This window comes from Rhamphochromis sp. 'chilingali' (assembly GCF_963969265.1).
Source record: "Rhamphochromis sp. 'chilingali' genome assembly, chromosome: 18".
In the NCBI taxonomy this organism is placed as follows: Eukaryota; Metazoa; Chordata; class Actinopteri; order Cichliformes; family Cichlidae; genus Rhamphochromis; species Rhamphochromis sp. 'chilingali'.
Genome location: NC_137945.1, coordinates 14,708,501 through 14,724,993, shown reverse-complemented (window position 1 = coordinate 14,724,993; position 16,493 = coordinate 14,708,501). Strand labels below are relative to the sequence as shown.

The 16,493-nt window shown below is 41.0% G+C and overlaps 1 protein-coding gene across 1 annotated transcript in view; it reads right to left on the bottom strand.

The window, feature by feature from the left end:
* Positions 1–1,364: 1,364 nt before the first annotated feature.
* The window catches only part of lmbr1 (limb development membrane protein 1), a 40,699-nt gene continuing 25,570 nt past the window's right edge, over positions 1,365–16,493 (bottom strand). The window contains exons 10-17 of the mRNA XM_080864159.1: positions 14,907–14,996; positions 13,719–13,795; positions 13,182–13,259; positions 8,693–8,766; positions 8,345–8,435; positions 7,646–7,712; positions 3,182–3,343; positions 1,365–2,728 (exon numbers count right to left, since the gene is read on the bottom strand). Of these exons, the coding sequence (XP_080720285.1) occupies positions 2,643–2,728; positions 3,182–3,343; positions 7,646–7,712; positions 8,345–8,435; positions 8,693–8,766; positions 13,182–13,259; positions 13,719–13,795; positions 14,907–14,996 (725 nt within the window). The 3' untranslated portion in view covers positions 1,365–2,642. The remainder of the gene's footprint in view (positions 2,729–3,181; positions 3,344–7,645; positions 7,713–8,344; positions 8,436–8,692; positions 8,767–13,181; positions 13,260–13,718; positions 13,796–14,906; positions 14,997–16,493) is intronic.

Genomic DNA, 16,493 nt, shown 5'->3' with positions numbered 1-16,493 from the left:
CAAAACATTACATTTAGCAGACTGAAGAATTGTTTAAAAAAAAAAATACATTCACAAAAAACATGTACCAAAATTACATGCAGGGATCGAGTGTCAGATGGAAAGAAATGAAAGCCTGCTCACTGACATTTCAGAGCAATTTTCAAGTTTTTTGACCCCCCCCCCCCCCCCCTTACAAAAACCCCATTAAACAGATTTATTGTAAATGCAGTATGCAGAGTTTGATTGTGATGCTTTATTAGGGGTGTGACACTTTCCTGCAGTGTGTAGCTGAGTGGATGGACGCACGGGTTTAACCTTTTCACCCAGATGAAGAATTATTAATTTTAATCTCTAATCCATCAGTGTCACCCTTTGACCTACCACATTAATTTGTGCCACAATGGTATTTTTCACAGTATGCAGACATCAGCGTGCTTTTACTGGAAACAAATAAAATGACAAGAAACATACCAGGACATGTACCTCAAGTTTCTGCCACTACACAACTTGCTCTCTTGATATGGCCTTGATCACAAATCAGACACATGGCTGTACTTTGGATTTGGGATGAAAAGCCGACATAATCACCATTTACAAAACATTCTCAGGTCTGATTGGAGAAGTTGGTGTCAGTGAGTTTTTTCCTTAATTCCAGTCTTTGTAACAACATCAAATTGCAGTCAGTTTTTGGTGCAAAAAAAATTCTCCTTCCCATTTCGATTGCATATACAAATTCAGCTTTTTTTCCTCCTTCTTTTCATCACTCTATCACTTAAACGACCATGAAAATACAAAGCGCGCGCACGCACGCACGCGCACACACACACACACACACACACACACACACACACACACACACACACACACACACACACCATGAGATCACTCTAATCTAGTCTCAATGGAGCTGATGTGACATAAACATTCATGGCAAAAAGAAATGGCTTCAGACTAGAAACTCTGGCATACAGGAGATCACAGTGGAACTGTCTACACGCTCACAATGCCCACGCACACACGCACAAAAACTCCACAGAACCTTAACATTAAGCCTGCTTTTTCGTATAAGGCATTTAAGGTGGTTCTGGAGACAAAGAACATCACAGTTCAGAAGATTATGCAGCAATACAACATGTAAAAGGGGCCTGAGTCACCTAGTCTTTCTCACAGCAACAAAGCTGGATGTTTTCTTACTCATGCATTCTGTGTGAAGACCTACAGATTTGCATTAGATGAAGCTGTTTATAAAAAATATATATATATATATATATATATATATATATATATATATATATATATATATATATATATATATATATATATATATATATATATATATATATATATATATATATATATATATATATATATATATATATATATATATATATATATATATATATATAGGTATATGTACAAGAAAATACAGAATGCTTAGTGATTCAGACCCTGGGTGCGAGCCCAATGTTTACATCCAAAATAGGTATGAAACAATGAAATATGTACATGTGTATACAACATTTACAAAGAAACGTGACCATTTCTGTGCCCTGTATAAAAAAAAAAAAAAAGTTTCTTTCCTTCTTTATTTACTTATTTTTGAGGATTTTGGGGTGTGGAATAAGCAATATTGCGGTGACATTTTCCTCCGATGTGCATAAAAGAATACAACCTCGTCCTCACTTTCAAACCTGCTCATTGGAAGCGAAGTGAAATAAAACTCCCACATAGTTTCCCATTTGTGGAGCCGCTCAAGTCAAATCTGGAGCACCCAAAAAAAAGTTCTCATCCTACTTCATACAAACTAATGACATCATCAATAAAGTTAAAGCGCACTTGGAGTAAAGCCAGATAAAATGACTGATGACAGTCCCGAGTGCTAAAAATTTGAGGCCATTTTATTAAGAATGACAGTGCCTAATTCACAATATGTGAGCCGTATTGATGCTGTGCAGTTTTACAGACCAGCCGTGATGAGTGGGAATAAATGACTCGTCCTCACGCTTCACAAAGCTCTTGGTTATTTTTCACATTTTTTGACAAACTGACACCTCATTACGCCTGTATCAGTTAACATTAGAACAACAACAGCAAAAACCCTCTACGATTAAAGACCCTTAACTGTGAGTGCACCCTGCCTCACTGTCACAAACACATTAACAATAATAAAAAAAAAAAAAAAAAAAAAAAAAAACTGTCTAATTGAATTGTGTAGGTGAAATTTATGTTAGTGAACACAGAGGTAAATGTAAGACTCTGGTTGCTTCTGTGTAGTGCGGTGGTGTAAAGGTTGTAAGAGAATGGGCAGAGGGAGGGAGAGAATGCCCCTGAAGCAAAAGATGGGTGGTTTGAAGTCACAGTCGTGGTTGAGGTCAACTTCAAGGTCACTGCAGTGATGCCAGTCTATTTCAATCCTCAGTCTCAGCCCTGGCCCTGTCCCAGCTTCCATCCGAGACACAGAGGATGGAATGTCACGAAGCTAAATTGCTCTCAGCCTCCATTTGCAGCATCCGTCAGACACTGCCTGGGTTTATTAAGTTCCTTCCAATCCTTTTCACCTTTCAGCAGTCAGGCAGTACTGTCGAAATATCCCTTTGGCTGCATTTACGTGTGTAGGTGTCTGTGCATGTGTGTATGCGTGTGTTGATCTATCGTCCCTTTCACAGAGTTTTCTGATGCCCATTGGCCGAGAGCTTCCCAGATTCAGGGTCTGTGGGGCTGTTTGACAGTTGCAATTTATCCAGACCTGGGCAGTGGGAGATAAGGCAGAAAAATCTCATTAAAAAGCCTCAGACTTTCACTTAGACAGAAGTATTGATGTCCTTTTTCCTCCCTCGGTTCTTCTGTCTGGCATTTTCTAGCCCTATCCCACCCTGTGTATCAAACATGCAGGGCCCGTCACCACAAGCCTTGGGGACTAGTCTCATCTTCTGTCACATGTCAGTTCAGCGACACGCTGGACGTGTCGCTCTATCAGAGAGAAATAAACACCATTTCTCTCCAAAGCTACCAACTAGGTTGGATTTGTCAGCGTCTCAAAATTAGGATTAAATTGAGCAGTCACATACTATCAGACAGACGTAGAACCAACATAGCTGTACTGAGGCACGTGAAAGACTACGCACTGTCCTGTACTATATACTGAAAGCTGCTGGTTAGAAACTTTTAGGATATGTACAGACCCTGTTGATGAATTTACCTAACGCCTTCAGGAGCTCTTCCCGGACCGCTGAGGTGAATTTCCTCACGAGACAAAGTGTTGTCACAACTGCAAACAGCAGGTTGTACGAAAGGACGATGTAAAAGTTTCCCAGCCAATTAAATCTGCCAAAGTCTCCCAAAAGATCAAACCTGGTGATGCCTGTGAAGGACAGAGACACACGCACACACAACTGAGTTACAAATGAGGTTGACATTCATTCAAAAATGTGCAATTTCTTACTCAGAACCGTGACCTTTAATAACTCTTCACACAAAGCTGTGATAACCAAGAGTCGAAATGTTTTCTCCTCAGCTGAATTCCACAAAATAAACAAAACCCTGAGAAAAATGAAGTTCATCTTTCCAAGGCTCCTTCTGACAAGACAAGTATTGTTCATAAGAATTCTTCCTAACAAAAGCAGAAGGCTGCAGCAAACTTATGAGCCTCTTTGAAAATGTCATTCTCCTCAGGCCCATCTTTTTCAAAAAGTAAAAAAAGAAAGAAAAAAAGAAAATAAAAATCTGAAAAGGGGGCTTATATACAAAAACAATTTAATATGGATTACAGGAATTAATACATTTCTGACTTGTAATAAAAAAAAACTACTTGTAATAGCGTTGGTGCACTTTGGGTCTGAGACCAGCCCTGTGTTGTAAGGTGGTACAAAAACAACTACTTCAAGAACTCCACAGATTCACACCACTAGTCTTCACGCATGCAATTCTAATTTCTGTTGACAAATCTGCACATTTCCAAGCAGATTTACGCCCAAATCTGAAAAAATAAATCAATCAATCAAACAAAAACTAACCTACATTAGGCATTTCCACCCTCTTCAATAACCTATTGCGAAGACAGAATGTGCCCACTGAAATCTCAAACACTATGGACAATTCATATTTGTCCAATCTCCCCTGTAAGGTCAACTCGTGAACCTCTAGACCACTTTTAGCACTGCTGCCACACTGCTGTGAATATGTCATCATGACCTTTGTGCATCGTTCGTCTTCAATTTGTCTCCATCGACGGCCACATTAACACAGTTTACGTTAATGAACTGATATTTCAGCTGTGTTTTACCAGTTTGCCACACTGACGGGAATCCAGTGTCCAGTGCAGAGGTATAGTGGTCACATCACGACTTCAGGGAGTGATCTTAAAATCGACCACGCTAAAAGCGATCCGGAGACGGCCTTGAAGGGAGGTCATCCAAATGTACAGCGTGTAAGAATTCTGATTTGGTTTGGACCAAAGCAATTTCACTCAGGCTTGGGTAAACATCCACTGACCCACTGCATGGCAGAGTTGCTGCTTATTTTTATCACTTGGCTGCATCTTGGTTAATGTGAGCACAATTCTCTGAGGAACATAAAAGGATGGCGAGCTAATTATAGCAGCTAAGGTGGCTTGCAGGTGGACTTCATCTCTCCTTCAGACAAAGATAAAGGAGCTCCCTCTTAGCTCTACACTGCCAGACCAATTTCAAACCATCTGTCACAGCTGATCACATGCAGCTTGGAAAGCCATCAACACCCTTTTGTTTTCCTGCTTATCCATCCATGCGTTCATGCACTCTAGCTGCGCCATCCCACAGAGTACTGTGGGGAGATAATTAAGCTTTCAATAACCTGTGTGCACAGATCTGTTTAATGTTATTAAATCATCTTCTCCTATGTTAATTTTGCATGCAACATTGATGAAGGAAATTACTGCATCAATATTTAAAGTCCAAGTACCATAACGGTATCCTGTCCTGCTATCTGTAAGCAGAAATCACATTCTCATGCATCAGACTGAGGAAGCCCTAGTCCCTGGACATTCAACTTCTCCTGTAACATCTTCACAACCTCTGTCATCAATTAGATTGGGCAATCGATTCAGCGTCTGGAGAGATGTATTTACAGCCGCAGTAAGCGGTTTGGCAAGCATCAAGGACCTTTAACAAAATTGCTTGAGAAAAGATGGGGAGAGCGATGATGGAGACCCCAGTCAATACAGCTAGCCACTGTGGTCGGGCTAAATTCATTTCTAATGCCAAAGGTTTTAAACTTGGGTTAGTAATGTGAGAAAATCTAATTGAGGGTTTCAAAAAAAAAACCCATTTCAGTCTCTGAAATGTCGGTAGGGAGACGGAGACATTATCATGCTGCTGTTCAGAGCCGTCAGGACGTTACACTGTGTTTCCATCTTCACTCTGACCCTGCCTCAACTCAGCAGAGACCAACATGTCATGCAGAATTTGTCAAAGTTTTAAATATGAATTGGTGCAAAGTAAAACCAAGCCATAACGTCTGGTGATATTACCATTAATCAAGCTGGATTTGATGGTGATGCAGCTTAAAGTGCACAGAGAGAGACATTAAAGTTCACCCAAACATGTGTAACCTGCAGAGGTGGGAGGGGAGGGTGGAGCTGGTTGTGATGTGCATTTGGTGTAACTAAACATTTGTTACTACACTATTAAACATGCTGCGTGCTCTAGCACAATTCCCTTATCTCTTACACAGTGCATATTTACCACCCACCGACATAAAAACGCCTCACGTCAACACACGAAACCCTTTCTTGTCTCTTAACATCTCACTTCGTCACACTCAACTCTTTGCACGTCTTTTTTTATCTTGTGCTGAGCGGCCTTTTCTCTTCAACTCTGTCTCATGCATTTATTCCTTTTCATCCATTCAGTGTCACAAAGCAGAACCTGTTGATATTTTGTAAAGCTCCCAGTGAGTCACTGTATGCTCACTCCATCCTATTTTCCCACTCTGTTGCACACACACACACACACACACACACACACACACACACACACACACACACACACACACACACACACACACACACACAAAAGTAGTGCTATTTAAACAGCTGTGCTCTGCACTCTGCATGTTTATTAGTGCCATTGTGATGGTGCTACTCCTGTCATTTTTATTCTGCCTGCACTCTTTTCTAACATCACCATGAGAGACTGTAGGAGAATTCAACTCCTGTGACCTGGTGTTGGTGGTAACAATGAAAATTGTTGTGGGAGAGGAAGATTTAATCTTTCTTCTTGTTTGTGCCAAGGACACAATGACAGCTCTGATAAGTCTGTAACCTACATTTCAATCATTCAGTCGTAACACAGCAAAAATACCAGCTTCTGTAAAGCTCACTAATGAGCATGCTGTATCTTGTTTCTTTCATTAACAAAGTCTGTTTTTGGGCAGGAATATTTCTTGTCTGTTCTGCATGTTCAGATTATAAAAGGAGATACAGTATGCTGGTCTCAGCCAGGATAACCCTGAAAGAGAGGTTTTGATCTTTTTCAGGTTTTCCTTGATAAACCAGCAGTTGGAACTTTTGCATCGTTCATTTGGTAGTGAGAGTGGACATGCTTATAGCGAGGACAAGCCATAGACCAAAGTTAGTCTGGGAACCCATCAGCTTGCCAATAACTTTGTTCTTTACACACCAGAAACACCAACTGGAATAGAGGATAACTGATACCATGACCAAACGCTGTTCTGTCCACCAGAATGGATCTGGATAATTTAAAAAAATTTTTAAAAAAAGAAGCTAACAGAAAACAAACTGATCTGTAAATGATAGCGGTTTATAGAGATTACACCAATGGGCCTTACTGTCGACCGCTTTCTTTTTTAGACCATTATCCTTTCTCTGAATGCAGAGTTTCTTTTTCCCCCCCTTCCAATCTGTATTTCTATCAGTGCAGTTTACTCTGTCCCTGGTGCTACCTTTTCTGCCCTCTTCAAATCTGGAAAACCAATTGCTGCTGGTTGCACATTGCAAAAGGGTTGGCCTGTTCACAATATTTAAAACTCTGGTATAAATCAAGTTGGATTTTCCCAGCCTTGCATGTCCTCCCAAATTCCAGCTTTGAATCACATAAACTGTAGTGTTGGTTGGTGGATTCTCACTTCTTTCAGACAGAGCAAGGCTAGCCGTTTTGTCCCTTTAACCCTCGATTATACTTTCCACATCCAGGAGTCCGCTTTGGTTCGCTCAGGTCAGAGTGGCAAATTTCATCAGACAGTGAGCGCAAGGGTCCATGCAGATATCCATGTGTCACCACAAACATTGGTCAAGGGAAAATTTATATTACAATGCATCAACTACACATGCACCCTAGGTAGTGGACTTCAAGTACAACAGGAAGAACTACCCAGCTGTCAGTGTCCACAATGGACAATAATCAGGGACTTACATTTTCAAGCTATCAAACTAACAAGCTACAGCTTCATATTTAGTGGGTGGACTTGATCACCCACTATTAATGTTTCATCTAACTCTAAAAAATGTCCTTTCTTTTTGAAAGTTGTCAAACTGCTGCTATTTAATCATTTAATGTGTCTACAAAAAATTGTCTCTGAATGAAAAAAGAAAAAGCAAGCTGCACTCACTCTCCTTACCGCAGGCAAAAGAAAATACAAAAACACTCACATGAAAAAGCATACTCACCTAGTGTTCTGGACATCACTGGCAAGGCTGAGCTCAGCACCAGGATGGAGACACAGCAACCAATGATCTGCAAATAAGACCAAATAATCAAACCTCCGAGTTTAGCCCTCAACAAATTACATGCAATTTATAGCGAGTGTGAAGCAGAAAAAGCACCCATTGCACCAGCAGTTTTAGCCGTGATGTGCCCACACACATACACGCCACTTGATGATAAATTGGTTCCACATATTATACAATTAGTACCTCTGAAGATGCTCATTATGAGGTTCCTTCTATTGTCCTTTCAAGTCCTTTCACTGAAGCATCATGCTAGTTAACAAGCCTCACCACTCCCAAACTCATTACCAAGTGAATAGTTGCCACCCAGCCCCCTTCTCCCCCTAAGAAAAAAAAACAAAAAAAAAAACTCACTCTCCCTCTGATGTACAAGAAAAGAGCTTGCACTTTGCTGGTGTTTACGCAACTTACAAACAAATATTGAACAGATCAACTAAGGCTATTGAGGGGCCCGGAGGAAAACATTAGTGAGCAGCAGGGACAGAGAAGACAGGAAGGCGAGAGCAATGAAGACAGAAAAAAAAGACAGGGGAAATAGATGAAACACAGGAGGGGGCAAACACATCAGCACCTTAGGAGCAATTTCAGCACCCTTGCCCCCACTTCACCCCACTCCCTGCCTTTCTATCCCATCTTTACCGTTGTCATGGTTGTGTCATCCTTCCTGGGAGTGAGTCCCTCAAAGACACGCAGACTGTAGAAGCCAACGACAGAAGACACCATCAAGTAGCTGTTCAGCAAATCAATCAAGGAGCAAAAACACCTTGCTGCAAGTAGAAAGCAGCTTTTCTTTGAGTCAACTTTTTATGTGTCAAGGCTCAACCTTTTCAGGTATCATAAAGGGTGATGAAACAACGCAACATGTTTTCCGGAAGGTGTTCAGCTCAACTATGTCCTGGGTAAACAAAGCTGCCTTGGCAATGTTGCTGTTGGCCATGAAGCATGTTACTCAGGCCACAGACAAAGGGGAGGTCACTGAAAGGATACAATATGAGGACAATCTCCAGCACTGCCTGAGCCACACCAAATGTGGACAAAGAGGTGTTCCCAATGGCTCGATCCTAGAAGAGAGAGACAAATAGGAAAACAGGGATATTAAACATCCTACACTACCCTTCAGACTAAAACAGATCACAAAAATGACAACACTTGGTGTTGTGTACGACTGCAGACATGAGCAATTACAGAAGACCTGCAAAAGTAAGTACGTGGTGCACGAAGAATTTCCCTACTTGAGAAAGACAGAATCAAATTGGCTAAGTAATGAATGGAACAAGATGAAAGAGGCTCTTTGCAAATCACTGTCGACCATACAATATGTGAACAGGTGTTCAAACAAAAACGGCACATTGCTTACGGTAAGAAGAGTGTACAGGCTGAAAGCATGCCAAAAACATAAAAACAACTAAACAAATCCTTTAGCAAATACACTACGCAAACCCCCTCACCCATCCTCACCCCTCCAACCCCTAAGGCCTTTTGAAAGTGGAGCAGGAAAAAGACATACATCCACATACACAGCACATACCAAGCATCTGAGTTGTCAAATGCCAAATATTTGCTTTTTTTCAGACTTGGCACCCAAGACGATCCTCCAGAGGATTTGTACATTTAATGGGGGTATATACACAGTACTTCACACAAAGTTACCTAAAACTCCCCTAAAAGTGTTTGCTGCAAATTCAGATTCTTGCTGATACAATAAACCTATCTTAACAGAGCTGTGCAGCACTAATCCAGTCATTTTATTTATTTATTTTTACTCTAAATCATAGAGTACTGCATGTACAGTTAGAGTACAGAAGTGCAAGGCAAATGTGCTGTTACTCGTCATGCAATATGCACCTACAGCATATTAAACTGCACAGCATATATTTGGTGTGCTGCCGTGGTTTCTGTTTGAGATTTGCATTTGTATTCTTTTTCCCTTTCCCACTTTAAGTGTCTTTATCTTGATTTGTTTTGTAAAACGGGCTGCAGGGGAAAAAAGGAAAGCCTGACAGGTTGTTTCATGCCTTTTTATGCAACTGTCATCCCTGGGAGCTTACTGCAGAGCCATGGTGCAGTGCCCTCTCTCTCTTACACAGAGAATTAGCAGCATTAGCAGACAGAATCTGATGTCATTTATTAATGGAGGGAGGGCATGCATTAAGATGGCGTGTGCACTCGCAATAAGCATGCACGTGCGTACACAGGACACCTAGCTTGTGCTGTGCACCTCCTTTCCATTCGTCTTTACATTCCGGTAGCAGAAAGAGTGACGGATCGTGTGTTACTGTGTGTGAAAGAGCGGGATAGGGGTCCATAGAGGGAAGGGTCTATGTTCCAGTCAACTCACACTGCACATTAAGACTGCTGGTGTCCTTCTACAGAGCCACCATTGAGAGTGTTCTAACTTACTGCATATGCATCTGGTACACTAGCTGCACAGGGGCTCAGAGGAAAGCACTCCAAGGGATCATTAACACCGCCCAAAAGATCACTGGCTGCCCTCTCCCCACACTGGAAGTTCTACACAACGCCCACTGTTTTAAAAAGGCCCAAAACATCATAAAAGACACCTCACATCCTGGCCACTCCCTGTTCGAACTGTTGCCCTCAGGCAGACGGTACAGGGCAATCAGAGCAAGGACTAATAGACTCAAACACAGCTGTTATCCAACTGCAATAACACATCTGAATACTACAAAAAAATGTCCATCACGCCACTCTTGTGTTAATCTATGCACGGTCTGAAGCATGTGTGTGGGAATGTATGTGAATGTTTTACTGTTATATCTTATTAGTATTTTAAGTATTCTATCTATTTTATTTATTGAATTTTATTGTTTTATTTATATTTTGATATTGCTAGGGATGATGTAATGATCGGGGACCATTCTTAATTTCGTTGTTCTCATGACAATGACAATAAAGTTTCTGATGATTCTGATGATTCTGATGATATTGAGGCTGATGAGGCCGTCAATGCCATACATACATCTATACTTCACATTCTTACTTTGTACTAAGTTGTTGTTGTTTTTTTTTAAATTGTATTTAATTTGATTTTATTAACACAGCTACACATGCACCCTATGATTAACATATTTCAAGGCAGTCCCGTAAAATATTCTCATATTTTTCATCTTTCGTATAGTCAAAGCCATGTCCTACTCATGTATCCAGTTGCCAACAACCTAATTCCAACCTATAAAAAATCTAAACAAGTGGGAGAAGAAACTGTTCAGATCTCTGAAGTTGCTTGTGCCCATGTAACAACCTTGAAACACCAACTGCGTTTCAAAGTTTACTTTTACAGTCATACTCATTTAATTTTATTTTATTTACATGGTGCCAAATTTAATAACAGTTGCCTTATAGCACTTTAAATTGTAAGGTAAAGACACTACAGTAATTCAAAGAAATCCTGCCTCCACCCACCCACCCCACTAAGTAGGCACTTTGCAAAAGTGGGAAGGAAAATCTCCCTTTTAACAGGAAGAAGCAGGCTCAGGGAGGGGTGACCATCTGCCGCAACTAGTTGGAGTCTGAGGGGGTTTAAGTGACAGACATTTGCAATCCATACATTTCACCGAACTATGAGAGGCTGCTGTCATTTAATCTTACAGAATTTCTGAAATGTAAATATTAAATATACATATAATAAGCAACAAGCAAAGACTTGATATTCACATACATTTCCAGATTTTTAGATAATCTTAAAGCCAGTTATAAAGTGAAAAGGGTGTCTGGAGATGGGAGGTCAAGTTGTTAAATACATGCAAGGATAAATGCGTTTGTATGTCCTCTCTGTGCCTATGTGGACTCTCTCCAGGTACTCTGGCTTCCTCCCACAGTCCAAACACATGCATGTTGGGCTAACTGATAATTCTAAACTGGCTGCAGGTATTCATGTAAGCGTGAACTGTTGTCTCTCTCTACGCAGTCGCACCGCGACAGACTGGTGACTAGTTTTGGGTGTATTCTGCCTTTTGCCCCACAACAGCTGGGACTAGCATGACCCGGATCTGGACAGGCAGAAGATGGGTGGATGGATGCAAGCCTTTGTGCATTTGGACAAGGGCAACTTTAGTTGGGTGAAAATTACTGTCCAGCCACAGTAATTGCCTGTTTTGCAAAATAGAGTGTCAAGTGCAGTGGCCACCAAAAAGAAGGGCCTGTAGTAACAGTTTTATTGGTGTCTCTAAGTGCTTGTTCATAAAGCTGTAAATCCCTCTGTCCTATGACAGAGGCAGTGCCAACTTCTCATCTATAGCCACCTGCGTTTCCTCTCTGCTCGTCATCCTTTTCTTTCCCTACTCCTTGTTATCCTTCTCTATACCCATCCACTGCCCTGTAAAGCTGAGCGGTACACTGCTCAGTATTCTAAAGACTACAGCAGGATGCTTAGCTGGAAGGGAAGACAAACACTGACAGGGCACTTCTATTGTGCTCTACTCCCATAACAATCAGGGCCTCATTTGACTTTCCCACAGTCTGAGTCTCTCTTGCTCTGGCAGTACCTTGCCGAGATGTCAAACCTCTCTCTCCCCTCTTATATCACATTCTCTCCCCTGTCGTTATCTTTTTCCAGACAGAGGGCAGAGGGAATTTCTGTGCCAGAGGGGCACAGTCTGAGAGTTAGAGGATAAGGTTAAAGAAGCATGATAGATGATCTCATATCAGTATTGATTGTTTTAGGAAGATGAGATGGCCCCTCCTGCTCGTAGATTTGTGAGATCAGAGGTGTGGCATCCATCCAGCTCAACATAAAGCATAAACCATTTAGTGAGGCCATACTGTCAGGGAGGACAGCTTCAAGCTACATGACAAGTGTAATTTGGGGGATTTTCTGCAATGTGTCATGCCAAAGAAAACATCTCTGCTCAATAAAATAATTGGAATGTCGAGGGCAGCTCTGTCAGATGCCCGCGAGATGCAAAATGAAATGAGGGAGAAATAGGATACATTATGTTGCCCCTTTTCAGACAAGAATGCAACCACAACTGCACACACATGCAAGCACACACATGCACGCATCTCTGTCACTGCAGATGAGATGAGATACAAGGAGCTTAAAACACATTGCATGTTAGGCAGAGATGAGAATCTCAGAGCCATTCCACACTTGGTGGAATGGCTGTTTCACAGTAAGAGCCCTTCACTTGCCCCCGTCTGCATTTGCACAAGGGAGGAAAAGCAGCTTATTCACCCACTGAGGGCAGGAGACACATAGCAACCTCATTGAATTTGCACACTGCTGTGAAATGACTTTGAATGAGCTTCCAAAACAAAACCAGAGCCACAACACAACGTTGAAGCCTGATTAACATCTGGTCCAGTCTTTTCTTCCAACGTGCACCTGAGCATATCTGGAATTTGATTTATGTCTCCGCCAGGGACAGGGCAGGCCCGATAGGCAAGCCCTACTGCAGTTTACATTCTAGGTGTGTGATGGTGTGAACGCAAAAGCCTAGTTAGACAGAAGGCTTACTGTGGATCCCTTGGGCATGGCAGTCTCATCTACTAGAAGATAGAGGATGTTCAGTGCCACCAGAAGAACAGAGATTGTCTGCAGACATAGAGGAAGACAAAAATTTGTTCACACATGGTATAATTATAAAAAGATTGATTAAATCCTCCAAGTATCCGGCATCATGATATAATTGAATGCATAATAACAATCTTGTAACTGTAAACTGTGCCAAAATTGAGCTTCTCAAAACTTAAACAATTTGGGGGTTGTGCGATGCACGTGCCCTGCCTTGCACATGGCCTTTCTACCTTATCTAACAGTATCAGACGACAAACAGTATTCACACACTGTAATTTATTTAAAATCACTGTTGTTGTAGGTTGGTATTCAGCATTGTCTTAAAACATCCATTAAACAAAAGTAGTTTCCCCACCCAGACTCTGTGGGAAAAGATGGATTTTGAGGTACCGTGTTACTCCCAGTGGATACCAGCCAGGCTGTAAACGTCATGAGCAAACAGTGTGGGCCTAATGATAGGTCCATCTTAACACTCACCGTTCCTGTGAGCAGGATCAGCATCACTATGGGATACAACAAGTTCTTCTCCCATCCCGATGCCTTCTTTCTTCTCTCTGTGAGGACATGAAAGTGCAACAAAGAGTGAGTTTATTTATTTTAAGAAATGTATGTACGATGAACTAAACTCCTCCATTACACTTTCCACTACTTGTTAATTAATCAGCTCATCAAAGAACCTACTGCAACCACAAGCCCTCTGGCTTTATTTACAGGGTTTGTACCGCTTTGTTTAGTAAAACATATCGCGAGTGTGTGGGCTGAGCACAATCTCAGCTCTCATCGCAACCGCCCCACCTGCAGGTAATATACATTTCATAACCTTCAAAAATTACACTCTTCCTCTGTAATTAGCCACACTCATCATTGCCTTAATTAATGGAAAAAAAAAATAACTCCTGGATGAAAAGAAATGCTACAAAATTAATTTTATGATTTATATTTAGGAGAAAATACGTATGCATGTGCTGGGCGACTTATGCCTCTCATTCTTCTAAGCCAGATGAAACATTTCAGCTTTATATGTACCTCGTATTTCAACGCCTCATTCATCATGTTTATAGACTTTGCTGACAGCCCATGGACCACAGGCACTATGTCTTACAGACATCAACTGTCCTCTTACAATGTGTATTTGACTGCCCTTTAGTATTTGCTATTTTGACTTCTTTCTCCATTTCCAACCTTGTTACTCCTCCTTATTCTCAAAGTGCATCCACCCAGCCTGCCCAAGAAGTTTGCCAAGTGCACTTTATATGCACCATCCTTCTAAATTAATGACATCACTAAAAGGCTTGGTACAATATAAAGTTTGCATCTTGTCCAATATCCTAAGTGCCTTTGTGCTCTCCTACCCCTCCTACCCTGCTCCCCAAAAGGCTCAGGCTTCATTTATAATATCCTAAAATGGATGGGAAATTATCAGGCAGTTCTGGTCCAAGTCCAAAGAAAGCGGCTGCCTGTCAGCAATATGCAAAAAGCTAAGCTAACGTCTGTGGCATATATCTCCGAGATGCAAAACAGAAAATGAAGAGAAATGATGCATATCATTTAAGGAATAAAACCAAGGGAACAGAAATAATAATAATTAAAAAAAAAAAACAACTCAAATGAAAGGCAGCGAGAGAGACAGCGAGAGAGTATAAAAACTACCACACACATACTTACCCAATTTATTCCTCTGATTTCTAATATTGTCCAGTTCTTTGTTGAGCTGGTGAGCAAAGCTCCCTCTGGTATAAGCGTGTGTGGAAGACCCTGTGAAAATAAAAATATTCAAAATGTCTGAAACGTGCTGTATGAGCACATGTTGTGTAGGGATAATATAGAGCTATGTTTCTTCTCTTAAAATTTTTTATTTCACAGAAGACAAAGAAAAAAAAACGATGCCCCTTTTGAAAGGTTTGGCTTTTTTGCTTTGTTAAAACAACCTAAATGACTATCAACAGCAAAAATAACTCACTGTTTTTGTTGCAGCTATAATGTTGTTTAAACAGAAACAAAGCTCCTCTTTTGGACACCATAACTTGGAAAAAAAAAAACTTCTCTTTTTTTTTTTTAAACTTCCCTTAAATACTTAAATAGACGGAGAGGATGTTAACCTCTCCCTGTATTCATCCTACCTCAGCATATGGTATTTGACTTGTCTTTATTAAGCAATCCCATCAAAACAAGTAATCCTGCACAGAAAATAACAACGTGATCTCAAACAAGTAAAAATAATCTCTTGTGTCAGGAGCTGTCTAGCACATGCCACAACTGGTTGAGTGGGCTGGATAAGACAGCAAGGGATTCTCCAGGAAAACCACAAGGCCAGCTCATTTAAGTCTAATTTATCTATTTTACTCTGTTTTCCTTCCAGCTTGACGCACTATCACAGAGGCCCCTCGAAGCCAAAGTGGAAGAGTATCCATTTGCATCCCTCGGGTGATTGGCAGATCAAGACCAATTAGTTCAGTGTTACACCGTTACTAACGTGCAATAAAAATACCATCTTTCATCTTTGTTACAGGAGTGAAGGACCAATCACTTTGATCAGACCTTCTTCTTCCCTCTGTTATTATGTCACGCCCTGTCTGGATGGGTTTAAGTAGGTAAAAGAGGGTGAGATAGACGCAGAGGTGGAGAGTTAGCAGTCTATGCCCGTCTAAGGATCTGAGCAAGGGAAAGTTTGAACCCTCCAAGCAAATACGCTCAGAACACAACAGGAAATGTCATAGATAGTTCATAAATAGTTTTCTTTTTTCCAGAGACAAACTGAACACTTTGCCTCGGGGGAGCCAAATCTGTTCAGCTGCAAGTGAACTTATCCTTTACCTACGTGCACTGCGTATTTGAACAAGGCCTGACGCATCACTGGCACATATAAATCCTTGCTGAAATTTAAAAAAAAAAAAAAAAAAAGAAGAAGTTTGTGTGGGGTTTTTTTTTCTTTTTTAAAACCATCCATCCAAAACAATACTTTACACTGAAAACAAAGGACAATAAAATCGATTGTTCAAAGCAGAGAAAGGGAAATGCTTAGATTTTCAACTGCAGTATCTTCAATGACATCACAGCAAACCGAAGTTAAATATATCCTTCTACTCCTTCTGCTGGCAGCGTCAAGTATAAGACTGAGTTACAGCAAGGCAGAGATGCTGAGTGGGGCTTCTGGCAGTCAGGAAGGCCTGGAGTAATTCAACATATCCTCTCCAACCTTCTCCACAGTCAAAAAATTACGTCATTCACAAATATGCTAAACACCATGCTGAG